This window comes from Sceloporus occidentalis, unplaced genomic scaffold, assembly GCF_023333645.1.
Source record: "Sceloporus occidentalis isolate IW3139 unplaced genomic scaffold, rSceOcc1.0.p SCAF_10, whole genome shotgun sequence".
Classification (NCBI taxonomy): Eukaryota; Metazoa; Chordata; class Lepidosauria; order Squamata; family Phrynosomatidae; genus Sceloporus; species Sceloporus occidentalis.
In genome coordinates, this window is record NW_028316990.1 from 32,113,787 (window position 1) to 32,139,819 (window position 26,033).

Below are 26,033 nucleotides of genomic sequence, written 5' to 3' on the forward strand. Positions count from 1 at the left end.
ATTTGCTCTTTCTAGGAATATCTAGGTCCTCCGGCACCACTCTATGGCCAACTTTAACCAAAAGTCACACTGAAGGACCTAGAGAGAACACTCCATTAGGCATTTGTAGCTCCTCCAGTGCAATTCTGTGGTCAATGTCTGGTGGATGTTGGCCACAGAGTTGCACTGGAGGACCTGGAGATTCCTAGAGAGGTGTTCTCTCCGGTAAAAACATAGTGGTGTTGTTACTTGTGTTTTTCCCACATTCACAGGGGTCCTGTGCCCCTAACCCCAGCCAATGTAGAAGGACGAGTGTAGAGTAAAACAATAGTAATAGTGGAAGCTGAATGCAAAATGGTTACACATGTTAATGAAGCGATTAATGCTTTAATTCTGCCGTGTGCACGATTCCCATTAGGTCCCCTGGGAGATCCGTGGAGCCCCTTTCAGCTCTGGTCGATGTCTTGCTGCAGCTGCATGCAATGCCTCCCTGGTCCTGCCATGCGCATGGTTGCTTCCGTTGCCATTGGCAACAGAAACGCAGCACAAGCCGGGGAGTGTTCTTTAGGCCTGAACTTTTCATGTGCAAAAGGAGAGGGGCACGAAAGGATGAGAAACTGGTGGTGAGTCCAGACTCTTGGGGTGACAGTATTTGAAGGCTTTGGAGCCCTCTTTGGGAAGGAAAGAGGGGCAAGGATATGAAGTACAGTACCATATATACAATCGGCTCTCCTTATCCACTGATTTTTTAAATCCACTGGTTCAAGCATCCATGCATTGAATTTTTTTTAAAAAAATTATAAATTCCAAATAGCAAACTTGATTTTCCATTTTAAATAAGGGACACCATTTTGCTATGCCACTATATTTAATAGGACTTGAGCACCCATGGATTTTGTTATCCGTGGGGGATCCTGGAACCGAATCCCAGCGGATAACAAGGACCCAGTGTACTCGACGATAAGTCAACCTCATGTATAAGTGGAGGGCAGGTTTTGGGTCCAAAATTATGGATTTTGATATGACCCATGGATAAATTGAGAGTTAAGATTTGTGTAACAATGGATCTAAAAGACAGAAGAAAGGAAACAAAGAACATACAAATTGGCAGAAGGCACAACTGTTTGTGTTCAAACTGAAGGATGGATGAATGAGAGACTAGAGGAAGGTCAGTGCTTTCAGGACAGATTACACTCTTGCCTTTCACCAAGGAATGGTTTCTGTTTTTATGAGAGTTAAGGTACAGTATTTACAATGACCCATGGATAAGTCGACTCAGATTTTTTGGGGTCAATTTTTTGATTAAATCATACATGAGTATATACAGTAGTCACCATGGTTTGAACATGGGGTTTACAGTCAGCCCTCCATATCTATAGATTACCTATCCACGGATTCAACCATCCACGGCTTGAAAATATTTTAAAAATACAACCAGCCCTTTGCATTTGCAGATTAAACTTTTGCAGGTTTGATTATTTGTGTTTTAATTAGTATGTTCTCTCTAGGGATTTCTAGGTCCTCCAGCACAACTTTGCCAGACGTTGACCATAGAGTTGTGCTGGAGAACCTAGGAGAAAACCCTTTCCTAGGCAATTGTGAGTCCTCCAACATGATTCTGTGATCAATCTCTGGCAGATGTTGACTGTAGAGTTGCACTGGAGGACCTGGAGATCCCTAGATTTTAGCATCCATGGGCATTTCTGAAACCAAACCCTAACAGATAGCAAGGGCCCACTGTAATTTGAGCCAGGTGCGTTGCCAAAATAGGTTTTGACTGGCAATGGAATAGCGAAGTGTACTCCTGAGCATGTGCAGAATTGTCATATCTTTACCTTTGAAGTGAGGCAGATGCAGCTATCCCCAAGTCTCTGGTATCCATTGCCCATTTAGTGTGGGGATGGCTGTTAGGTCATATATAGGGAGGAAAAGGCTATGTGCATAAAAATAAATGTAGCTGCAATTCTCAGAATCCTGCAACCAGTATGACCAGTGGCCTACTGGGTGAGGAATGCTAGAAGCATTCCAAATATATGTCATGATCAAATCAAAGTACACAATCGCATAATGAAGGTGGCACACTTACTATTTGAAAGCTGCTTTTCCTATTAAAATAACAGAAATTCCAATGTTTTCCCCAAACAGAAGATGGCACATTTACTGGACAAGGAGCTGTTCTTTAAAAATTGGAGGTAAGCTTCTTGTGGCCTTTGGGCATCTTGACTGGTGGGGTGTTCACAACTCAAATCACCGCCTTATTGGATTTGCCGTATTGTTTTTGTCTGTCCCATTACAAATAGTTATATTTATAGCAAACAATGAAGTCAATTGTATGCTGGAGAATTCTCGTGTTTTAAAAAGTTAATGGCTGCGTATCATGTCTGAAAAAGAAGGAATGGGTACTTTTGTGATGTTGCAGTAACAAGTCTTTCCTTCTTTTGCAGGACAAATTCAGATTCAAATTTCACTTTGCCAAAAGGTCGCAGAGCTTGGCAGAATGTTTCCATAACAGACTTTCAAGAGGATAATGGACTATTGGTTACCAATATCAACCAGACACAGGATTTATTGGTACATAACTTTCTGCATATGTTCAGTGAAACTAAATGGGCTTTAAGCTATGAGGCCGGTATGACAAACATTTCAGTTGTATAATCGGATCATATGGGCATGATTCTTAGAGGAATGAGGATCTATCACATGTACACTGAATACGTTTTTTCAATATAGTGAATTTTGGCAAGCTGGATTCAGATAGATAGATAAATGGTGAAGAATTTCATTACTCCCTGGAGGAAGCTGTTCTGTTGAAGAAGTCCTCTTTTACACTCTCAAAATGCAATAATTATAATAAATGTTATATCTATTATATTGCAACATTGGAATATTGTAAATATTCCACTTGAGTAAGATAATCAAACTTGTCGCACAACTCCAGCTCTTTGCATAATACATCATCTGGATCCCTTTTCAGTTTGGTATTCAAGCTTGTTTGGACTCTGAAGCAGTCTTAGAATCATGGAGTTGGAAGAGACCACAAGGGCCATCCACTCCAACCCCATTCTGCCATGCAGGAACTCTCAATCAAAGGACTCCTGACAGATAACCATCCAACCTCTGTTTTAAAACTGCCAAAGAAGGAGACTCCACCACACTCCAAGACAGTGGAGCTGAATAGTTCTTACTGTCAAGAAGTTCTTCCTAATGTTGACATGGAATCTCTTCTTGTATTATTATTATTATTATTATTTTCTTTTCTTATATCCCGCCTTTCTCCCAGTATAGGGACTCAAGGCGGTACTGTAGTTTGAATCCATTGCTCCAAGTCCTAGTCTCTGGAGCAGCAGAAAATAAGCTTGCTCCCTCCTCAATATGACACTACACCGGGAGAAGCAGAGTTTGGGAATCACTAATGTAGACACTACACTCCTATTGATGCAGCCTAGGATCATATTGGCTTTGTTAGCTGTTGCATCACACTGTGACTCATGTTTAGCTTGTGGTCTACTAAGACTCCTAGAAGTCTTGAACCACTCTTTCAACTGATGTTGTCTAAGGGATTGACAGAGGAGTGCATTTTTATTGATTCTCATTATTATTATTATTATTATTATTATTATTATTATCCTTTATTTATGAAGCGCTGTAAATTTACACAGCGCTGTACATGCAATTTTTTAGTTAGACGGTTCTCTTGATCTCTTACTAGTACAATCATAGCATCATAGAATCACTGAGTTGGAAGAGACCTCAAGGGCCATCAGGTCCAATCCCCTGCCATGCAGGAATAGACAACCAAAGCACCCACAACATGTGGCCATCCAGCCTCTGTTTAAAACCTTTTCAGTGCTATCAGTTGTGGTATCCTTTTAGGGACCCCTTTCTTGAATGGGACTGGAGACAGAGTTTGGGAGAAGTTTCTTCCTCAGCTATGATTCTCAGAATTCTTCCTCATAATACTTTATCTCAAGCTCTGACTGATGGGTATTATACTAACATAATGTCATATACTCTTCAGAGTGAGATCTCATAAGATTGGGTCTGCGTTGTATCTGAATCATCCTGCTACATCATGTACATATCTGAACTTAAAGCACATCTTTTCCTGCCTTATATTGCAGGAAAGATCCTTTTCTTACTCTCTAATGTAATTGTTCTCCTTTTGTCAACAGAGGCTTAGGGATACAGCTATACTGTTTGCAGGGTTAAAAGCCACGGATAACTGGGTTAAAGTCTATGGTCTAGAAAACAAGCATCTTACATTGGAAAATCTGATCAAGAAAGTCAACGTCGTGCTGTAAGTACAAAGCCATCTCATTTCAAGCTGGCTGTTTTCAGCTTGTTCATTCATATGCTGTTGTTTCCTTTTAGAAATGCAAGTGATGGAACAGAACATATTGAATTTACCAAGGAGGTTGTTCATGATTTTGAAACTCAGTTGCTTGCGTAAGTATCCAGTAGCACGTTCCTTCTTACATTTACATCTGCCCTGGACAGCAGATAGTGGACTGAGTAGACAAACAGTCTGAGCTGGTATAAGGCAGCTACCTGTGTCTGCAAGGTACTTCTTCTTTACTGGTCAATAGGCCAGGTGACTGCTTTCTCAAAGCTGTAGTAAGCTTGAAAACATAAGTTACCGACATGTTTTTGGTGACAGTTTCTCTGGCTGTACAGAAACTCTCTGATATTATTTCAAGTGACAGCAACAGAATGTTTCTAATGCATTTCACTGACTACCATTTTTCCTTTAGTGTCAGTCTGCCTTGTATTTTAAAACAATTATTCTGCCAAATTAAGATTAAATTAATCCTTGATGAGTAAACTGAGCAAGGTGACCTGACTCCCTCAATCCATAATTCTGTTTGGTAGTATTATTTCCTAACAGCCATTCATTGAAGTGCATGCATTTACATAAATCAATGAGGGAAAATGCGGAAAGCTCCAAGGTTCAATTGTTGGCATCTGTAATTTAAAAGGATCTGATGAAGCAAGTGCTGGCAAAGGCATACACATCTAAACCATCATGGACCTTCCCAAGGAGCCACTGTCATGACCTATCCAGCCAATTTCTTTTCTTCTTCCATCAGAATTATGATTAGGAACAAGAAATACACAATCATATCTCTTTTACAGTTTCAGCATTATGCAGTATTTCTATTTCTTCTGTTTTTCCTCCCCATCCCTACAGAGCTATTGATATGTATGACAAACGAATTCAGTGGCTTTTGCAGGGCAGCAGAAAGGTAATGTGCACCATTTATTCACTTAAAAGATAGCATTTATGAATCATGAAAACAAAGATTATGCTACAAAAGAATCAAGCAGCAGATTTCTGGCAAAAAGAGACAAGGGCTTCTTCACATAGCCTATGGTTAAATTCTGGAGCCCCTTGTTGTATTGATTTTGTCCAGACCACCAATACATAGGGATTCTAGGTGTGTCAATGGTTTAAAAAGTACCAGTTGACACGCCTAGAATCCATATGTATTGATGGGTTTCCCATTTTCCATAATATATTCCTAACTAAAGGGAACATGGAATCATGGAATTGAAAGGGACTGAAAAGGCCATCTAGTCCAACTCCTTGCCATGGAGGGAATATACAGCTAAGGCACTCCTGAGAAATGGCTGTCAAAATCCTTCCTGAATCATGGTGCACAGAAATGGACAGTCTTGCAACTGAGATTTTACCAAAGCAAACCAGAATGATATTATTAGTTTCTGCCTTCTGTACACTGTGATCCTGTAGATGCAGACTAGAATTGTATTGGCATTTTTGGCTGCCGCATCACACTGTTGGCTCATGTTTAGCTTGTGGTGCACTAAGACACACACAACCAAATCCTTTTCACATATATTGCTTTCAAACCATGTCTCACTCATCCTATATCTGTTCATTTAATTTTTCTTGCCTAGATATACATTACATTTATCCCTGCTGAAATTAATTTTGTTAATTCTGATCTAGCTCTCCAGTCTGTTAAGTCATTTTGAAGGCTGATCCTGTTCTCTGGGGTATTTCCTTATGTCCCTTACTTTGGTTTCATCTGCAGATTTGATAAGCATGCTTTCTATTCCTTCATTTAAGGCATTTATAAAGCTGTTGAACAATACTGGGCCCAGAACAATCCTGAGGCACCTCCCTAGTAACTTCTCCCCAGGATGAAGCGCATGGACATGTCGGTTGCATCTCATGGGACTTATAGTCCAACAAATGTCCATGGATTCCCAATCCATATTCATTTCTGTTAAGAAGCAGGGAGGGTTAATACTTCAATTTTATCCTACATTTGGATTTCTTCAAGGCAATGGTGGTGGAAAGATGAGAAGAAGCACAGAGAGAGTTTGATTCTTTATATGGGCAATGGCTGCAGTTACTCAATGCTGGCACACTCTCCCTTGCTTTTGCTTTGCATCATGGGCTATCACTTACTTAGATGATACACCTATCACTTATAGTGGGAGGAATAGCAGTCCCATATACTTTAGGAATGGACACTGTAGTAGTCTCTCCTGCTAATACCAGGACCTCAGCTGTTGCCAGCAAATTGTAGAAGAGTATAGGAATTAAGTCCAGAGGGGGCAAGGGCTGTTTACAATGGTATTTAGCAATGGTCTGAATTAATCATAGCCTTTCCCTTCTTTCCTCCTCTCCAGATGTTTGGAGTTATTCAAGGCAGCAGAATTGGAGTGCTGATTGACACATCCGACATAAGTTGTAAACCGAGACTGTGTGAATTTCAAAGAGATCTTCTGGTAAATATTACTGAAACCCATAATGTTTTTAAAATCACAAAACCAGGCCTTAAAAAGGGCTCAGAGTGGGTGGTAGATGACATGTTGAACTGGAACTAGTGAACCTGTGGATTCAGATCTCTTCTTGGTGATGCTGCTCACTAGGCAGCCTTGGGCAAGTAGTTTTAGTCTGTTTTACATAAAAGACGGTGGTACCTGAACTACAAACAAGTTGTATTTGGCATAGCCCTTTACGGACTGCAGTCCACTTCATCAGATGCTTTGATCCATGAAAACAAATGCCAGAAACAAATGGCATTTTTGAAATGCCAGAATCCTATAGCTGTTTTTGCTTCAACAAACATGCCTGCTCTTAAAGCTGTTTCACATCCTTTCCAAGTGGCATCTTTAAGACCTTCCTCAGAAGATGCAACTTATAAAACAGCCCTCAGAAACAGCCCTTAACATATGGGGCTTTTTATGACCCCCTCATTCATCACCAATTTACTTGGTATAATCTTTGACTGAAACTGTTTTGTTTTATTCTGAAGTCCTTAATAGATGAGCAGCTGTGTTACATGAAGAAATTATACTTCATTTCATTTGGCACTGAGGCTTCATCTTTTTGGGAGCAGCCGCAAGCGATCAGTGTGAATGTGTAAGTATATGTCTTGGCTCTTGGGTTTTTCCATGTTCTCTTGCTTGTTTGTGTTGTCCGTCCTTTTATTATAGAAACATAGAGTTGGAATGGACAACATACGCTTCTAATTTATCATTCTGCCAGTGTGGGAATCTACAGATAATTTATTCTGCACCATCTAACCTATGCATATACCTCTAACAAAGTCCACCACCATCCAAGATAATGTATTCCACTGCTCTCACTTCAGGAAGTTCTTTCTAATGTTTAGTTAGTGTCTCCTTTCATGTAACTTGAATCCATTCATTCAGGTTCTGTTTTCTTCAGCAGGAGAAAACAAGCTTACTCTGTCTTCTACATAACAGTCTTCCATATATTTAAAGATGACTGAGGTATTTAAAGAAGGGTTTTAGGAATTGCTTATTACTGTAGCTGCATTTGCACTCTCAAGACAGATCTCTGAAGATATGTTCTGGCTCAACAAAGGGGTCCCAGCAGAGTAAGGACAAAACAGAGCAAGCTTTCATTTGAATACAGACTAAGCAACACTGGAGCATAGACACCATGGAACAGAGAAAAAAGACAACAATCAAGCACCAGTTATGTTCATTAATGATACAATAACTAGATTCCATGAGGTCCTTGAAGAGCCAGTCAATCAGAAGAAGAATGAAACTATCTCAGCCTTCTAGCATGAGATATTGAGGATCTAGGTTTGTGGCATGGCTCATAAAGACATGTCCTTGAATCAACCAAGGGTTTGTACAGTGCAACTTTTTTCAATTTGCTAGAATTTCATTCATGTATCCAATCTTTCATTTCCCTTCCCTTTTCCCACTGCCAGTTGCAGTGAAAGACACAGTCAGTTGTCTGGTGACAGTGACTTCCATATCTATGCCATTGATTCTTGCACTTCCAAGACTACCATTCTGTGACTTACTACCTGGGTCATGAAATTTACAGGCATTCTCCTAGCCTCTCCCCAAGGTGTTGGACATATGAAACGTCAAAGAAATATACCCCAGTAATCCCATTTAGGCCACGGTGGTGTAGTTGTTTGAGCTTTGGACTATGACTCTGGAGACCAGGGTTCTCAATTCCCTGCTTAGCCATGAAAAACCCTGGCAAATCACACCATCTCAGACACAGAAAACTGCATGATGGCATCTCACTTGAAGCAGGTTTTTTTCATTCTGTAAGCTGAGTCTTTTCTGTGTACATAAAGACCACATTCTGTCATATCTGGCTTCCAAGCCTTTTGCAGATTGATATTTGGATACTGATAATGCAGTCATGTACTGTTTTCCATTTATTTAACTATTTTAACAATGTTTGACACTTTGACTTGTGTACGCTTGGTATGCAATATATTCCATTTTTATCCCCACTAGATTACATGAAGCAAGGCAATGGGTGCAGGACTTGAAACCCAGCGGAGGCTGCAATTTGCTGAAAGCTTTGAAAAAAGCCCTGGTCATAAAAGAACTGGATTCGCTTGTGATTATTGTTGGAAGCTGGTAGGCTACTACTCTGATCCAACAGCAGAGACTTAACTTGTTTTCTTTGATAAATGCAATTCTTTGATTTAATTTGTTGTTTCTTTAATTTAAAAAAATAATTTATAATAACTACAAATAAAAAGAAGCAAAGTAATATTAATGAAAAATAAGGAATCATTAGCTAATGGACAAAAACTACGCCATTGAGAAACCATTTACGCACAACTTGTAGAAAAGATTCAAAGTGCGATGTACACTCAAACGTTAAAAGTATTATGAGGTTCTCTATATATAGATTAATAGTTAATGGGTATTTGTCTAATTCTGCAATTTAAATCTTTTAACCACTGAAAGATCATGGAGAATCCATTTCCACTGATGCTAAGTTAATTTCTAAGATGTGGACAAACGGTGCAAGAACGTGTCAAGTCCACAAAATTCAAAGATGTAAAACAAAATTAATTCAACTGATAACCTTTTGTCAAGAGGAAATAAAGGTTGGGTATATGATATATGTTCAGGAGAAACATATACGAAAACCCAATGATAGGGATAGATGGATAGACAGACCAGCATGGATGGATCTTCTCTGGATGGATGGATGGATGGATGGATGGATAGATAGATAGAATTAGCAGATACCAGCTTTTATGTAATACTATGGGGTTTCTTATATTACATGTTCTTTGTAATGCTATGGGACTTCTTAAATTTTATGTTGCTTCAGTATGTGTCAATCCAGCACACGGTCTTTCACTTTCTTATCTGACGGTTACATTCCTTTCTTCTTTCCCAAACCAGTCCAGATCAATCTTCAGGAATATTGTCTGACTATATCCAACAATGTACAGTGGGGAGAAATCTGGTGGTCCATACCGTCACATATGACTGCAGCAGTCAAGTGCCTCCCGTAAGTCTGTAGTTGGGCATATTTTAGAGCTAATGCACATGCTTTGCATGCAGTATGCCCCAGTTTCAGCCTCTCATCTCTAGCTGCAAAGAGTAGCAAGTGAAGAAAATGCTCCGTCTGAGATTGAGATGGTGATCTGCAAAATGAGCAATCTCAGCTTGTTTGAAAGCCCCCTTAACTAGGGTTGTATGAGAGTTCTATTGTTTCAATTCAGAGCCTCCAGAATCCCTCTCTTCAAAATCTGGGTTTGAGTCCTGCTGTGTTTAATTGTGTTTGTGGCACTGAATTAGAGTTGCCACCTCTTTTTTTGGAGAAGCTTCTTATATTTAAAATCCACACGGCAGGCATATACAGTGTGGTCCTCTTGACATGAGGTATAGCTGTAATTATTACATTTGGCCAGTACAGATGGTTGAGAATTTCACTCAATTCATTTTCTATAAGAATAGAGCCAAAAATGGCAAATGTTTTCGTAATGTTGACAAAAAGAACCCGAGACTATAAGAATCTGAATGTGGGAGATGTTCTTTATAACATTTAATAAATCTGATAGTTTTGACATCTTTCTGTGCAGGACGTTGTAAAAAGCATGGCAGAAGATGTGGGAGGCAGTTACCACTGTTATTCGACCAAGAGGGAAGTAAGTGATGTCTCATTGGGACGGCTTGTGCAATGTTTTAAAATGTTGTTATGAAGACCCTTGGCATTTCAGTAGCTCATTCATCTGCTTATCAAAATCTACATTGTTCCAAGTTCCAGAATAGCTCTATATTATCTCCAGAATCAGATGTCGTATGCTTCTGCATTCAATTGCTGGGGAAGATGGTGTCACATTCATTTCCTACAGACTAGTTTATCATAGGCAACTAATTAGTGACTATGGCCTGTTACAGACTGCCAAAATAAAGCTGCTTCGGGTCTCTTTGGAAGTATGCTATTTAAATGATGCATGGGTCCTAAGAATCCGAAAGCTGCACCAAAGCTACCCTCCAGTGCTTAGGAATGGAGTGTGGCTTTGGTGCAACCTCCGGAATCTTTGGACCCATGCATCATTTAAATAGCATACCTCCAAAGAGACCCGAAGCAGCTTTATTTTGGCAGTCTGTAACAGGCCTGTGTGAACAACATGCAGAACTAGATAAACCTTCAGTTGAGTCCATCATGACTCTTCTTTATTTATGTTTCTGTTTTTAATGGGATATTTTAAAATTAGAGTTTGAGGATTTTATCCAAAAGTGGTAAACAAATGCTAGGAGTAAATAATGTTATATTATTGTACAATATAATATATCTAATAACAACGTGCTAAACTGGTATACCTACAAATGATTCAAAATATACCTGATCTTCACCTTTATCATTTTCTTGTGCTGTTGTACATTCAGGACTGTGACAGCAATGATCTCCAACTTGTCCTTTGCGAATGTCAAAAAGCCAATCACTTGCTCAACATCATAAATCAAATCTACCAAGGCAAGATGGTTGACTCGCTTTTTAATTCAATTAAATATGTAAGTACTTTTATTTCAAGAAGTCAGCAGATCTAAAACGTTCTTGAATGTCTAATTATCTCATGTTTAACTTCTGTTATGTATATTAATTATGCGTTATGGGAAGAAATAATTTCTCTTGTTTTTCCTGAATTATTTTTAAGAGACAAAATCATAAATAATTATGAGACAAAATCATCTGTCTTCTTATATGTGCCATGCTTAATGTTGTAAGCCTTGAGCATGCTTTCTTTCACTTGGACGTCTTTAGCTTTTCTCTCTCAAGGAACTATCCTTGATTCATGAGGAAAATAGAGGGATATGCTTTTTCATGGGTAGTGTTTCTGAAATAAGTCTTTGGATTTTAGTGACTGATTTCTGCAAAATCTTTACAATTAGAAACTGTTTAGGCGCAGTGGTTAGAGCAGGGGCATTCCTGCACCTTCAGATGTTCAAAGTACAGTTCATGGGGCTGGTGGAAGTTGGACTCTAAAGATGTGAAGGGCAACAAATGTTTGGCTTACAGTTTTAAATTTAGGTCATATACTCAGGCATAAGGCTTACTCTAACCAGAACAGATACTGTCTTTTGGTCTAACTTACCTTACAAGTGTGGTTCTGAGAATAAAAGCAGGAGAATGTATACCCTGATCTGGGCTTCTCTGATGAAATTAAATATATAACATAAATAAAGACATGCAAACTGGTTTCTAGACAGAACATTTTTCATTTTTGTATTTAGGGTTCCATAGAAAGCTTGCAGGTTTCGTCAGTCATCTCCTTGCCAAAGCCACCACAACATGAAAGTCCACTTGTGATACAAAGCACAAAGCTTTTAGCCAAGAGCTCGGCTGAATGGCTGAAAACGTATGGCCTGAAAGGTATGTTAGGTCAAATAAATCCATGTGGAATTAAGTCTTGACTCACCAGAAAATAATGTTCACTTGTCCTTCACGTTCGTGTTTGCTATAGCCAAGAAACTGAGCCTTTATCGAGTTTTGGCACCAAATGCCTTTTCCCCAGTCGAAGAATTTGTGCCTGTGCTTCAGAAAACAGTATCATCCACTTTACACGAGGTAAATACAAAGGACCCGTTTCAGGGTTTTTTTCCAGAATAAAATAATTAGAACGGGAAGCAAATGAGAAGCCAGTATTGCTCTTGCAGCAGGTCCTCCTCTAAACAGCATCTTTAAGGTTGTGTTGTTTCCTCCTCATTTCAGAAAGTAATGACGCAGTTTGAATGGCATGACGGAACAGTTAAAAACGTTCACGTTGACCCACCAGTACTTTATGACTACCAGGTAAATGGGAGATTTATATGTGCAACCTTACCTGAAGCCTGATTTCATTGCGTTCCCATCATAAATCCCATTATATTGTCAAGGCATTCAGCAGCAGGGAATTATATGCAACCAACAGCATAACTCACCAGTGATGCTTTCTGAGGACATATACTGTATGCATTCCCATATATTGATTAGCAGGTGAACATTACTGCTAATTTGCCACTGTATATGCATAAATGAATATGAGATGGGATGAGATGTGTATACCATCTTGTCCTTTGTGTTAAGACAAATACATAGGTGAGGGTGAGGATGTTATACACAGCAAAACATCTTGCACTAGCCTTGTACAGTCTTCGCAGATTCCTAGTTTATAATGCAAACATGTCCAGCTTATAAAACACAAGACCCCAAACAGTTTTTTTCCTTAGAGGTTAATCACTGCAATTTATTCTACCTGCTGAGGGAGTATCCTCCTTGATTTTAGTCTATTTATTATACGCACAAGATACTGCTTTCTACTATTAATTTGTTTTACCTTATAGTATCTACTCAGGTAGATAGTGATTTTTCAGTGTTCAAGGCTTGGGATTCTCTGCGTACAAATTATATTATATAGACTTGGGGTATATGTACACTGCACAATTGTAGCAGTTTGACACTAACTGCAGTGGTTCTTTCTTATGGAATTTTGGAATTTGTAGTTTAGGGAGGGACTTAGAATTCTATATTTTACTCCCTTGAATTGTAGCTCTAGAGCTTGCTAGAAGAGAATTTTAAGTATCCCACAAAACTGAATCCCAAGAGTCCATCAGATGGAGCCACGATAGTTGAAGTAGCATCAGATTTGGTATAATTATGTAGTGTGGATATGCCCTTAGTGATTGGAGATAGCAGCAGTTCTCTAAGGGTAGCTTCCAGGGAGGAAGGAAGGATGAGGTTACAGAGTACACAGGACTTGGTCGTATATCTTTGCAGGCCAGATTAGCCCTATAGGCTGCAGGTTTCTCTAGTATATAAAAGGACAAGCCACTACCAAAGCACTCTGGACCCTTCCTAGTAGCCCAAATTATTGTCTGAAATATCTGTGTAAGTCTTACTATATGGTATCAGCTATGTTTGTATTGTATTTACAGAAGCAACTTGGAAGGATTGTAAGGATGTACGAGAGACGCATTGATTGGCTCTCAACTGGTAGTAGAAGAATTTGGGGAGCAGTAGGAGAGAGGAGGTATCATTATTTTTCTTCTGCATGTGCACCAGTTCTATGAAATGATGTCCAAACGTTTTTTTTCCCTTTTGTATCTGTTTCTTTTAACTTTATTTTGACTATGTTGCCCTGCCCATAATTCCATTTCATCACTTGATATATGCCTAATACTGGTATTTCTCACACAGGGTTGTTATACTTGTTGACGTTTCCCAAGCAAATTCCATCTACATCATTCATATTCAGCATTCCCTGCGACTCTTACTTGAGGAGCAGATGTCAAGCAAGGACTGCTTCAATATCATAGCGTAAGTAACTATGAAGCAACACTGTAACTACTCTTTACAGCTAGGTCCATCAATAAGCACTGACCATCACTGCTATGTGAGCAGTCTGTAGTAAGAATATTCAAAGTATGGTGCTGAAGGCTACTATAAGAATTCTCTGATGGCAGAGTTACTGGTTAAAGAACTGAATGCAGAACGTAGCTTGCTTTGGTATACCTACCTAAATCCCACATAATTTGGATATTACTTAATGTTATCTCTTTCTGGTTGATTTATCCAATGTCAGGAAGAGTGAAGCAAAGTGAAGTAAAAATGAACTCAGTTTATAAGCAGACATCTTATTCACATCATTGTTTATTAAGCCAGCATTTACAGTTTAAGGTGTTTTATGAATGCAGCCAGTATTTGGTTATTTGTTCTATGTTCTCACAGGTTTGGAAGTAGTGTAAAGGCCTGGCAGCCTGAAATGGTTCCTCCACACCCAGATAATTTGCAAAGTGCCTGGAAGTAAGTAAATATAGTTTCATTTATTGCTTTCGAACTATCAGCAGAAACCCAGATCAGCAATTACTTTTTTTTAAAATGGGATGTAACTGGTTGCAAGCAACAGGAAGTATAAATGAGTGCCTCTGGTGAGAAAATTGCTATCTAGTGCAAATTCCAGATGTAAAACCAGTTTTGTGCATCCCTCCCTCACAAGTCCTACACTCAAGGAATAATGACCCACTTGCTTTTCCTATTCCTATTCCTTTTCTACCAGGCAGCTTCTAAACCCGCTAAAGGAACTGCATCTTAAACTGCCACATAGCTGTAATAAATGATATCACATTAAATCTACAGTGCTATATAAATAAAGCATAATAATAATAACAACAACAACAACAACTATGGCAACACTTGGGTTTTTGCAACATTGCTGAAACTTTTCTTTTAGATGGGTACTGACCCTGCAGTGTGAAGGCACTAGAAACGTTATGTATGCGCTCAGAAGAGCTGTGGAGGTGGACTTCCAAGAAAAAGACAAACATGAATCTCAGAGCATTTACCTGCTTACTACTGGAGTTCCTGACCAAGAGATGGTGGGTATGCTTCCATTGTCAGTGTAGGATATGTCAAAATCTTACAATGAGGAAGAAAAAGTCAAAAGTTGGCTTTTGCATCTGATGATGATAGCGTGGGATGGGATATGTAGTGTCTTCAGTGGTGACCGTTACTTATCACTTTGCCTTCCAGCATGCAGTATGTTCTTACATGACTGAAGTCTGTGGAGGCTGCAACTTGCAGCTGCATGTTTGTCTGTTCAGTGTCAACGGTTTCCCCTTCAATGAAGACATCCCGCCACGCTATGCAAGTCCAAATGAAACTGCTGCCGCTTTTAAAGAAATCGTGCAATCTACCAATGGACGCTTTCATTGGTTTGGAGAAACAGGTGTGATGGTGTATTTTGGTATGTTTTTAGTTTACCTGCAGCTTCTACTCAGGAGCTAACTATGGGCTCCTGTACTTTTCCAAAACTGAAGACCCACTGGGATTAATCTTTAAAACAAAAGTATGTCATTGCTTTCATTTGCATCCATTCTTAATCATCCTTGTTCCAAACTCTATAGTGGAACGACTACCCAAATCTATCTTTCTTTCATGGAAATATGGAAGGCTGCCTTATATAGTGTCAGATCATTAATCCTTCTAGTTTTTTATTGTCTTTACTAGGGGTGGGGAGCCTGCTTCCTTCCAGAAGTTGTTGGGCATTAGTTCTTATGGTCCACAGGCAGTATAGCTAATGTTTAGTGCTTATGGGAGTTGTAATCCAGCTCTGTCTAATAGATCACTTTCCCCCCACTTCTAGTCTTCACTGACAAGGTCTTGAAAAGTTACACATATATACTCAGGATGGCTTTTTTCTATATTTCTTTCTCTTCTACCTCTAGGCATCTATGAAAGTGATGATATCAGCCTTATCCTGTCTGAGATGGAAAAAGCAGTCAGCTATTCCCATAAGGTATGCGTTCAAATCAGACTTTCCTCAAAATAGCTCCCATGTTTATTAAGGTGAATGGTAGGCAGCCGCTCAAAAACATCCAGTGTTTACTCCCTTTTTTAGTGGTGGAGTGCCCAAGATAACCTCACTGGGTCCCTTCTTTCTTCTGGGACCCATCTTCATAGTGGTCCAGAGCAAGAGGACAAAGCAGGCAGAAGCTACGCTCCTCGTCCTTACTCTCATCATTACTGATTTGCTTAAAAAGACAGATAAAGACTCAATAGCAACAATGGAGAGTTATGAGGGCCCAGTAAAGCTAGTAAGTTAGCAGAACCCCCCTAGTATGTTGGGTACCTTAACAGGTGTTCAGCAATGCCAACCTCTGAGTCTGCTACCAACCGGCCACACTCAGGAGCTACTTCAAATATTTGTTCCAGTGGTAGGGAACAAACCCATAAAGTGTGAAAGGGAGAGGTGTGTTTCTAACCTTCAGTAGACACATCATTTAAAAAATATATGGGGCTGTACAGACAGGCCCTAAGGGGTGGCCTGCAGCCAACCCTTTGAGAGCCAGATCAGCTGTATGCTGCAGCCCCAATCTTGCCTTTCAGCAGCTCAAAAAGGAACCGCAAAAAGCAGCTACTTTCTGTGCTGCGGAAAGGGCACCATAGCCACTGACACCATGGCTTTTTGGCACTCCTTTGGTGCTGCAACATGTAGATGCAGTGCCAGAGGAACACTGTGATGCCGCCCACCATGTGGTGCAACGCATGGCATCATGCCAGCCTGAGGGCAGTCAGGGCGTGCGTCATGTGGACACCACACCCAGACTCTGCCCTCAGGCCAGCCTTAATGGCCAGTCTATAAAACTTATATATTTCCCTTCCATCAGTTGATATGCCCAAGGCAGCTAATGAGCAGGTTAGAAGAAGAACAATAAAATATAATCCAGTACAGATGATAGGAGATAAAAACAAGCATTATCCTAGCATGCTGATTCAAAGACAGAGACAGAACTCAGGTTTTATCCATGCACAAGGCATGCTTCAATCTCATGTCCTCACATGTTTGGGAACAAACACCATTTTGCTTTCTGATTATTTCTTTTGGGGTCCAGACAGGATAAAACTGAAATCTTTCATAGAATCTTTGCTTGCCAGGGAAATCTAAATGTAAGTTTTTGTTTTTCAGTGTGCCTTGCTAGTGGAATCCTTAAGACAACGCACAAGAGGCCAGTTAGGGAATCAATCGATTCCTGAAGAAGACCTAGAGAAACAGGAGAAGAAGAGCAAGCCACAAAAGCTGTCATCTCCAAAACCAACAGCTCTCAGCCTTGCCAGAATGGTACGGTTCAGTTTAGTTTTCTTAGGAACAGAAATATATTTATGATGGCCAGTTTTGTCCCAGTTCTTTTGACTGCCATAAAGTTGGAAAGTCCATCAACCAGTAAACAAGATTGAGAACCAGAAAGGAGTTCATTTAAACCCCCAACTTCCAAGAGAATCACTTCTCAGTCTGGGATGGCAAGGAACATTCCATTAGGGTTTTCTCATTAGGAAAAAAGGAAAAAAATAATCTCTGTTTCATATTGTACTTAAGGTGGGAGATTCAGTACAGATAAAAAGAAATTTTACTTTATACAGCACACAATCAAACTGGTGGCTCTTCTATCAATGTATATAGCTACCAACTTGAATTTCTGTTAAAGGGGGTTAGGGAGGTGCATGGAAGGTAAAACTATAAGAGGATAAAACTCTAGTCATAGTGACTATGTGCATTTAGCAATAGCATTTACATGTCTATATTGCTTATCAGTGAACTCAGCACTCTCTAAGCAGTTTACAATCTGCAAGCCAATTGCCCCCAACAAGCTGGGTACTCATTTTACCAACCTACAAAAGGATGGAAGGCTGAGTCAACCTTGCAATCCTGGGACTGAACTCACAACTGCTGTGTACAGCGCTGTGCAACTTTTACAGCGCTCTCTATATAAATGTTAATAATAATAATAACACCATCATTGTGGCTGCTAGCATTCAACCACTGTGACACCAGGGCTTCAAGGTTGCTTCCTCCAATACCAGAAGTGGTGTGTCTCTATACTCCTGTTGCACTGAACACAAGAAAGTTTCTCATAGGAGCCACTATGGAATCAGAATGCTGGACTAGATAGGCCTTTGGTTTGGTCCAGCATAGCCCTTCTTATGTTGCAGGTGTGTAAGATGGATTCTTATGACAGTTGCTGGGAAGCATATGCCACAGGATGGCACTGTCCTCATATTCTGCTTGTAGGCTTCCCATAGGCAGCTGGTTAACTACTAGATGAACAGAATGCAGAAGTAGACAGGACTTTGGTTCCGTCCAATGCAGCTCTCCTTGTGTTAAGCATTAACTGTTACTTTTAGAGTTTGAGAGACCACCATGTCGGAGACAGAAATGGCAGCATGAAAGCCCTGCTTTGGCGCCCACCGAGTGCCAGCCCAGAAATTCCACCAGGTATGTGTAAGTTAAATACGAAAGTGAAGAATTATGCGTAAGTAAAGGACTGAAATTGCCAGTACCATGTCTGATTGCAAATAGGTGCATTTGAGCTCACAAGATCTTTTATTTTTTTTATTGTGCAACAATCATATTAAAGAAGAGAAAAATGAAATCAAATTAATTAAAAAGAATAAGATAGCAGATAATAAACTGAAAATATACCAGTGAGAAAGGATTTATGCATACATAAGTCTTTGATAAGTGTGATGTGTCTGAAAATCTTCAGCACGATTGTGCAACTTTTCTGGGAGTGCACCTTTTACTCCTGGCTTTTTTCTCCTCTCTGATAATATCCTAAAATTATAACACTAGTTAAACGTACACAGTTAACATTTGCTGCCTTTTTTGTGTCCCATTGGTTCTGGTATCTGGTTTCTTCGAAGTTATTTTCCAGCTCATCTTAATGTCTCCCTTCTACAATACAATAATTCTTTTGCTTTGGTGTTGCAGTACAGTCACTGAAAGACGTTTTTCTGGGAAGAAGAAAACGCAACTCAAAGTCAAAGAAACATCCGGATGTTTCACTCTCATTATTTTACACAGACAAAGGAAAAAATGTAGGTGGGTATCCCAAAGATACAGGTTCTTTTTTGTGCTGAACCGGTGAAGTTATAACAATTTTGACTACGGGGGGGATGGATAGTCATGACTCACAACTAAATTCTCCTGTGAGTTTTTTTTTTATGGTGGGTCAAAGTCATGTTGAATGTTGCAGTATGAACCAAAGGAAAAGATGGTGGCCTTTTCCACAACATTCAGAATGGCACTTGAACCTTACATTGAGCTAAGAAGAAACGTGTTAAAAGTAATGACAGTGTCTGGAATCCTGACATTAAGCTAGTGGAAAAATAGTAACATAAATGGTTTTGATTTTTCAGGAGTTGAATAAGTATGGTTCCTAGTGTAACCAGCTGTTTCACAAGTATATACACAGCCTTCTCACTTTTTACTTGCTGGACAGGAGCTATTGAACTGTTCATTCTCCTTGCACAGTCACTTGCTCAGTTGTGCAGTTTGTAGTACCACAAGTACTACTTTATTCTTACACCTAAAACATTGCTTGGGGTGCAGGGACCATTTGTGTGGGTCATTTTTGTATTGTTTAGAAAGTGTATTTTTTTTAGAAATAATTAACCAAAGAGTAACTGACAAGTAACTACAGAGTATTAAGTAACATGTTGTCTTGTTCTGTAAATAATGAGCAACATTAATACATTACATTTAGCACTAGAAAGCAAATAATTGCTTTTTTAAACTTAATATTCTGAACTCTGATTTTGGCACTGACTATGGTCCCCCATCTTCTACTGTAGGGGATGCTGAACAAACCTTATAGCACTTCTGTCTAACATCTTGTTGCTACTTAACACTTGCCAAACATCTTCTCCCTGCAGTTGTTGCCTCCTTCTGCCTTAGCCTTAGATGGACCCTTGGTCTGATATAATAGGTTACTTATCTTCTTCAAAGTACTTAAAGCAATGTTCAAGTTGTTTCCAACTTCAGGAGACCCTAAGGTGACCCTATCATGGGGTTGGTTTCTTCAGAGCGGGGTTTGCCATTGCCACCCTCCGAGGCTGAGAGACTGTGTCACACCCAGGGTCACCTAGTGGGTTTCCACGGCCAAGCGGAGATTTGAACCCTGGCCTCTCAGGGTCATGGTCCAACATTCAAACCACTATACCATGCTGATACATCTACCAGTCTATGGTATGCCATTTGTAATGCTTAAAACACTTTTTGGCTATAGTAGACCACTGCTGCTGCTTTTCCTAGGTGCAGTTTACAAAAAGTATTCAAACCCCAAGTGCTTGAGGAAGCTGGTTCCCAAGGTCATTTTGCCTCAGGAAGAAGAAATATGCTCCAGCAAGGAGGTACAACCATTTTCATATAACATGTCTTGTTTGCTTTGTAAAGTATGTCAAGCTTTGGTTGGCTGTTGCTCACTGTACACATTAATGGCAATCTGTCATCCTTTCTCTCCAAAAAGTGGCTGAGCAAATTCAGTCTAAAGAAATTGAAGCTAGAGTTGCCCAGTCTCATTTTTGGACCCGAGAGCAGGCATCAGAAGCACATGGTGGGATCTTTGCACAAGCAAGTGTCAGCTAAGTACTGTGACATCTTCCCTAGCGTAGAAATGCACGTAAGTCCCCTGGCTCTGTTTCTTTTTTGAAGCATGAAATTTCCTCTCAAGTCATCTCTGCCATTTATCCAGGCTTTGACTTTGAGGACTGCAACTTAATTTTTCCGTGCATGAAATCATGTTGGTCTTTCTGAGGCTGTAAAATAAGAAGCTGTATATAAATCTGAAATGCTGGGTTATTGCTTTGGGAGGCTGGAAGTGGCATAATTTATTATTGTAGTAATAATAGTATAGAACTCTACAAAGAGAAAAGCAACTTGAGGGATGATTTGCTGAAGGGGGCCCTGAAAATATCTGTCATTGAGTTAAAAAATAAGCACTCTTCCCTCCCACACTTTCTCCAACAAAATATTAGGCCTTATGAAGGTTGTGTTTGCTTTTAATAAAAAAAAGGGCTTCCATCACAAATATTTGCTTGTAACAAGTACTTCGCCAGAAGGTCAGTACTGTATCATTATTGTCTAAGCATGGTTCTTTTCTGGTCCTCCTACATGACAGGAGATACTGGACTGAACTCCTGCAAAACATGGTCTGTCTAGCACCATAGCCTCCAACTGTCGAAATTTAAGACAGAAAACTCCAAATCATCCTCTATTATCCCACTTTTTCATCTGCTTTTAAAATATCCCACTTTCTCTCTCCTCCACTCACTTTCCAAAGTGTCCTCAGCTTACACTGAACTGTCTGGTTTGGAAAATTATCTTCATGATTTCTTCATCAGCCTTTGAAAATAAATGGTTTTTGCTTGAGCTATTCTAAATCAAGAGCTGTGTGGAGCACAAGGCTCCTGGCCCCTGTTAGTCAGCTTCTACTCTTTTACTTGCCCTTTTCTCAAATGAATATTCACAGGCTCACACTTTGAATTACACTGCAGATTAACCTAAGAACGCCAACTCTGTCTTACTTATGATAATTCCATGCAGCTGTACCATTTTGCTTATCATAAAATCACATTTGTTACAACCTTTTGCAAATGGTGTTCTAGGGTATTGTGAAACACCTGCAGGTTCAGCTCAAGGATCTGGAGGACTACATTGAGCAAATGGAAAGGGTGTTACGGTGTTATGTTCGAAGATTACAATGGCTTCTCTCAGGTGTGTACCATCCTAAGAGTTTTGCTTATACTATGCTTCCCATCGCCTTCATTGTATCCCAGTACACTCTAACTTTCCTATAATTATATTATATACATTAAAAATTAAACATACTATATATTACAACAACAACAATCATTTTATGTCAGAATGTGCCAGATCCTGGTGATATCATTTTTAATTTCATTCCTCCATGCCAACCTAGGACCCAGGACAACACTTCTTATCTTTCTGGGAATCAATCCATCTGAGATGTGCCCATGTCACCCCATATGATGCAGAAACAGGGCACCTGGCTGTGCCCACATGGCCAGGCACCCTGTTTCCACATCAGAAAAGGTGACTGAGGGACTTCTCAGATGGATCGACCGTTGGAACAGTATTGAGCGCAGGACAAAGATTGGCCAGTGGAATCTATAGTTCATCCCACCCAACCCCAGACATACGGACAGATCCTGCAAAGCCATTTCAAGAGACTCTAAGGAGACTGTTTCCTTTCCTAGGAGATACCACTAAGAGGCATTTACTTTCTGACACATCAGGTTAGATAACCTGAACCCAAGTCATGGCATGACATAAAATGCTCATCTTTTATTTTGTATTTATATATAGGAAGCCGTCGGTTGTTTGGTGTCATTTTAGAAGCAAACGTCTGCCTCCTGATTGATACGTCAGGTTCCATGGACCGCTCTTTGGAACAGGTCACCAAAGAGCTCACCTCCCTGATCTGGGAACAGCTGAGGAAAAACAATACGAAGTAAGGAGGCTGGTGCTGGCAGGCTCTTGCTGGCATCTCAGTGGCCACATTGGATGCAGAAAAAGGCTTTTGATGTGATCCAGCATGACTCTTCTTACATGCTTGATGTGCTGTCCTCCCCACTAGAGACAAGTGAATCTTGTGCTACTTTCCCTTGCAGCGTTCATTCAATTAAGACTTTAAATTGTGATCTTATTAGCTTCATCGATGGGCCTGTCTCTTGGCCCTTTAACATTTTGTTTACTTTTTAAACAAGTGTTAAGATACGTCACCATGTTTTGTCATGCTTGTTTGGAAATATGAATCGTGGCATCTTGCACTCCCAAATATAAGGTGAGCTCCATAACCGTGAGACCCTACCACTACAGAAAAACCTATACTTTTCTGAGAGAAGTGTCTCAGAAATATACAGAAGCAATTCATATGACAGGGCCCTTAGTTGATTCCCATTATGTCATTTCGTTGCCTGTGTAAATGTATTTTGTATCTCAGTACTGTTTCGAAAACTGTTCCCTATCATTTTAATGGCGTTTTGAGAATTGAACTAGATTTGACTTGGTGATGAATCTTTTTCCCCAGGTTCAACCTGATCAGCTTTGCAGAAGATGTTGAAGTTTGGCAAGAGTGCCTGGTGGAGGCCACAGACGAAGCATGTCATGATGCCACACAATGGGTGTCAGTGTTTCGAGCTCACGGGAATACCTCCATCCTCAAGGCTTTGTGGGTTTGTTATATTGAACAGAGTATTCCTATGATCATAGGACCTAATGTGAACTCTGAATTTTGTGTATGTTCTGGACCTGCTGTTGCAGAGCTGTCATGGTGGGACTATGAGGCAGAGTAAACTGGCAGCCTGCAGCAGTAGATTATAGATGTCATTAAAAAGCAGCAATTTGTAGGAAGCAAGGTGCTCTATCTGATGAATTATTGTTGTATCTGGTATTGTTAGAAAACTAATAATACATGTACAGTCGTCCCTCTGTTTTCATAGCATCATAAAATCCTAGGGTTGGAAGAGACCAGAAGGGCCATCCAGTCCAACTCCAATCTGCCATGCAGGAACTCTCAATCAAAGCATCCCTGACAGATGGTCATCCAGCCTCTGTTTAAAGACCTCTAAGGAGGGAAACTCCACTGAAATCTCCGAGGGAATATGTTCCAATGTCGAACAGCCCTTACTGTCAGGAAGTTCCTCCTAATGTTGAGGTAGAATCTCTTATCCTGGAGCTTGCATCCATTGCTCCACTGTGTCCTATTCTCTGGAGCAGCAGAAAAAAAGCTTGCTCCCTCCTCAATATGACATCCCTTCAAATATTTAAAAAGGGCTATCATATCACCTCTTAACTTTCTCGTTCGCTGACTTTCAATCAGGGTCCCTCGCCCATTTGTGGGCAGCAAATGGAGGGGGACAAAATGGGGCTTGAATACTGGCAATTCTCCATTTTTGCAGGGGAGTTCGGAACAGATCCCCCACGAAAACAGAGAGGCTACTGTATTTTTTAAAAGAAAGAGAAGTGATTGGTTTTTTTTCCTGCCTATAGTTGCCAAAATACCTTGTTTGGCTTTCAGGAATAAGCATCTTGACTTCATAGGTTCTAAGAGGAGACGGTCGGGGAGATATTGCTTTGCCTCATGCAGCAAAATGTCCTGGGCCCACCCTTTCATAGCAAGTGGGCTTTCAACTACAAAACTTGTTCTCTATTGCTTTGCTATTATTTTGACCCCACTTCTGTTTTACCGGAACAATCTATAGTGGAAACTGGCCCTACAACAGCAACCTTCAGATGCTAATGAGATAGTATTTAAATTGTGTCTAATTTTTACCGTCGTATGGTAAAATGAGCTGATGTTTAAGCTATGACTTTTTACTTTTTTCAGAGAGCTTTCAATCTTCAGGACATAGAGGCTTTGTATATTCTGACAGATGGGAAACCAGATACGAGCTGCAATTTGGTTCTGAAAGAAATTGAAGTCCTTAGAAAGAAGCGGGCAGTTACAATCCATACTATTTCATTTAACTGCACAGACAGGTATGTGTTGCTTTGGTGGAAAAGACAATTTTAATATTTAAAAAACAAACATGGGAAAAGCTTCTATGAAACTGTTGTCAGTTTTCACAGCCTTTGCCTCCAGCCTCTTTGGAACTCTGCTCAGATGAGTCACATTTTCCAAAGCATTATGTTTTTTATTAATTTTCAAAGGCCTTTTCACAAAGTCCATTATTTATTTTTCTTTTAATATAAAATTTAACACATTACTTTATATATTGATACAGGATACAAAATCACCCTTAATGGTTCCCTAACAATGTCCGGCTCAGTTTGGACTAAGCCCAGCGATTATGAGTGAAACTGGATTTTTTTGCCTAGCAAGTGTATACAAAGAACTCCGTTCATATACACAGTGAACTGGGCTCCTTAGAGAAGTGATAATGTGCAATACACAGTATAACTGGTAACCATTTAAAACACTTAATTTTCTCCCCTTCAACAGAGTAGCCAATGACTTTCTCAAGAAACTGGCCTTCCGGACAGGTGGACGCTACCATCAGTGCCACGGGGATGTGGATGGACAGCTGGCAGCACACCGATTGCTATCAGAAGGCTTTAAAGATGAGGATGTATGCTCAGCTGGCACAATGTCTTGCATTGCATCCTCTTTGTCGTCTCTCACCTTGGCCTCCAAAAGGCCAAATTGGTCTTCGCTATGTCGTCTTGTTTCCTGAGACTGTGGCAGTCATGATGCCAAGTGGCTCTGGGTTGGTCCCCAGGTTAATGGCAGAAGGGGCTTCCCTTAATTTGGGTGGGCAACTGAAGCAGGTTTGAGGACAAGATTTGTGCCCCTTGGAACCCTTCAGCACTGTACTGACTACCAAACATGCTCCCCATCTGCCAAAAAAGACAAAAACATGATGGTTTGGAGGGAAAAAAAACTGGAAATGGCCAGAATCTACTTCTGGTTTTGAATATATATATATATGTTTGACAATGCAGTAGGGGCATAGTCCATTTAAGAGGTAAATTACTGCTCCTGGAGGCCTCTAGAGCTACAGTTTGTCCATCTTTGCCTCAAGTTCTAAAACAGAGATGGGGATCTCATGGGACTTACTATACCCAACATCCCTAGGCAACTTCTAGTGCTTCACAAAAGTCCATGGACACTGACTTCCCCAGCTTGGAAAATATATTCCCACAATGTTCTGGGTTGAAGCTAAATTGGTGCATTGTCATTTGTATGCACCAGCTGGATAACCCAGTGAGTAACCCCTCACTCTGGTGATATTTGCTGGTGTGAAATGTGGTTTCTGGTTCTGCAGTATGTTGGTAAAACAGAAAATTGCTTCAAATCCCAATGAATGCCTTGTTTTGTTTTTCAGGATCCAGTTTTCCCTTTGTTTGAAGGAGACGACTTAAAGAAACTTGCTGAAGAAATAGCAAAAGCCAGAAGCTATTTAACACAGGCCAGGTTCTTTAAGTAAGTGCCCGTCT

The 26,033-nt window shown here is 40.1% G+C and overlaps 1 protein-coding gene across 1 annotated transcript in view; it reads left to right on the forward strand.

Annotated features, from left to right (window-relative positions):
- The first annotated feature begins 532 nt into the window (after positions 1 to 532).
- VWA3A (von Willebrand factor A domain containing 3A) overlaps positions 533 to 26,033 on the forward strand; it is a 30,886-nt gene continuing 5,385 nt past the window's right edge. The window contains exons 1-32 of the mRNA XM_089540415.1: positions 533 to 602; positions 2,125 to 2,171; positions 2,424 to 2,550; positions 4,152 to 4,276; positions 4,351 to 4,425; positions 5,168 to 5,222; positions 6,637 to 6,735; positions 7,266 to 7,372; positions 8,746 to 8,871; positions 9,655 to 9,763; positions 10,338 to 10,403; positions 11,149 to 11,274; positions 11,995 to 12,133; positions 12,225 to 12,328; positions 12,473 to 12,553; positions 13,675 to 13,769; positions 13,937 to 14,056; positions 14,468 to 14,542; positions 14,970 to 15,114; positions 15,269 to 15,464; positions 15,964 to 16,034; positions 17,205 to 17,357; positions 18,419 to 18,509; positions 19,005 to 19,115; positions 20,328 to 20,425; positions 20,542 to 20,694; positions 21,680 to 21,788; positions 22,401 to 22,545; positions 23,125 to 23,269; positions 24,424 to 24,575; positions 25,039 to 25,165; positions 25,922 to 26,019. Of these exons, the coding sequence (XP_089396541.1) occupies positions 561 to 602; positions 2,125 to 2,171; positions 2,424 to 2,550; positions 4,152 to 4,276; positions 4,351 to 4,425; positions 5,168 to 5,222; positions 6,637 to 6,735; positions 7,266 to 7,372; positions 8,746 to 8,871; positions 9,655 to 9,763; positions 10,338 to 10,403; positions 11,149 to 11,274; positions 11,995 to 12,133; positions 12,225 to 12,328; positions 12,473 to 12,553; positions 13,675 to 13,769; positions 13,937 to 14,056; positions 14,468 to 14,542; positions 14,970 to 15,114; positions 15,269 to 15,464; positions 15,964 to 16,034; positions 17,205 to 17,357; positions 18,419 to 18,509; positions 19,005 to 19,115; positions 20,328 to 20,425; positions 20,542 to 20,694; positions 21,680 to 21,788; positions 22,401 to 22,545; positions 23,125 to 23,269; positions 24,424 to 24,575; positions 25,039 to 25,165; positions 25,922 to 26,019 (3,512 nt within the window). The 5' untranslated portion in view covers positions 533 to 560. The remainder of the gene's footprint in view (positions 603 to 2,124; positions 2,172 to 2,423; positions 2,551 to 4,151; positions 4,277 to 4,350; positions 4,426 to 5,167; positions 5,223 to 6,636; positions 6,736 to 7,265; positions 7,373 to 8,745; positions 8,872 to 9,654; positions 9,764 to 10,337; positions 10,404 to 11,148; positions 11,275 to 11,994; positions 12,134 to 12,224; positions 12,329 to 12,472; positions 12,554 to 13,674; positions 13,770 to 13,936; positions 14,057 to 14,467; positions 14,543 to 14,969; positions 15,115 to 15,268; positions 15,465 to 15,963; positions 16,035 to 17,204; positions 17,358 to 18,418; positions 18,510 to 19,004; positions 19,116 to 20,327; positions 20,426 to 20,541; positions 20,695 to 21,679; positions 21,789 to 22,400; positions 22,546 to 23,124; positions 23,270 to 24,423; positions 24,576 to 25,038; positions 25,166 to 25,921; positions 26,020 to 26,033) is intronic.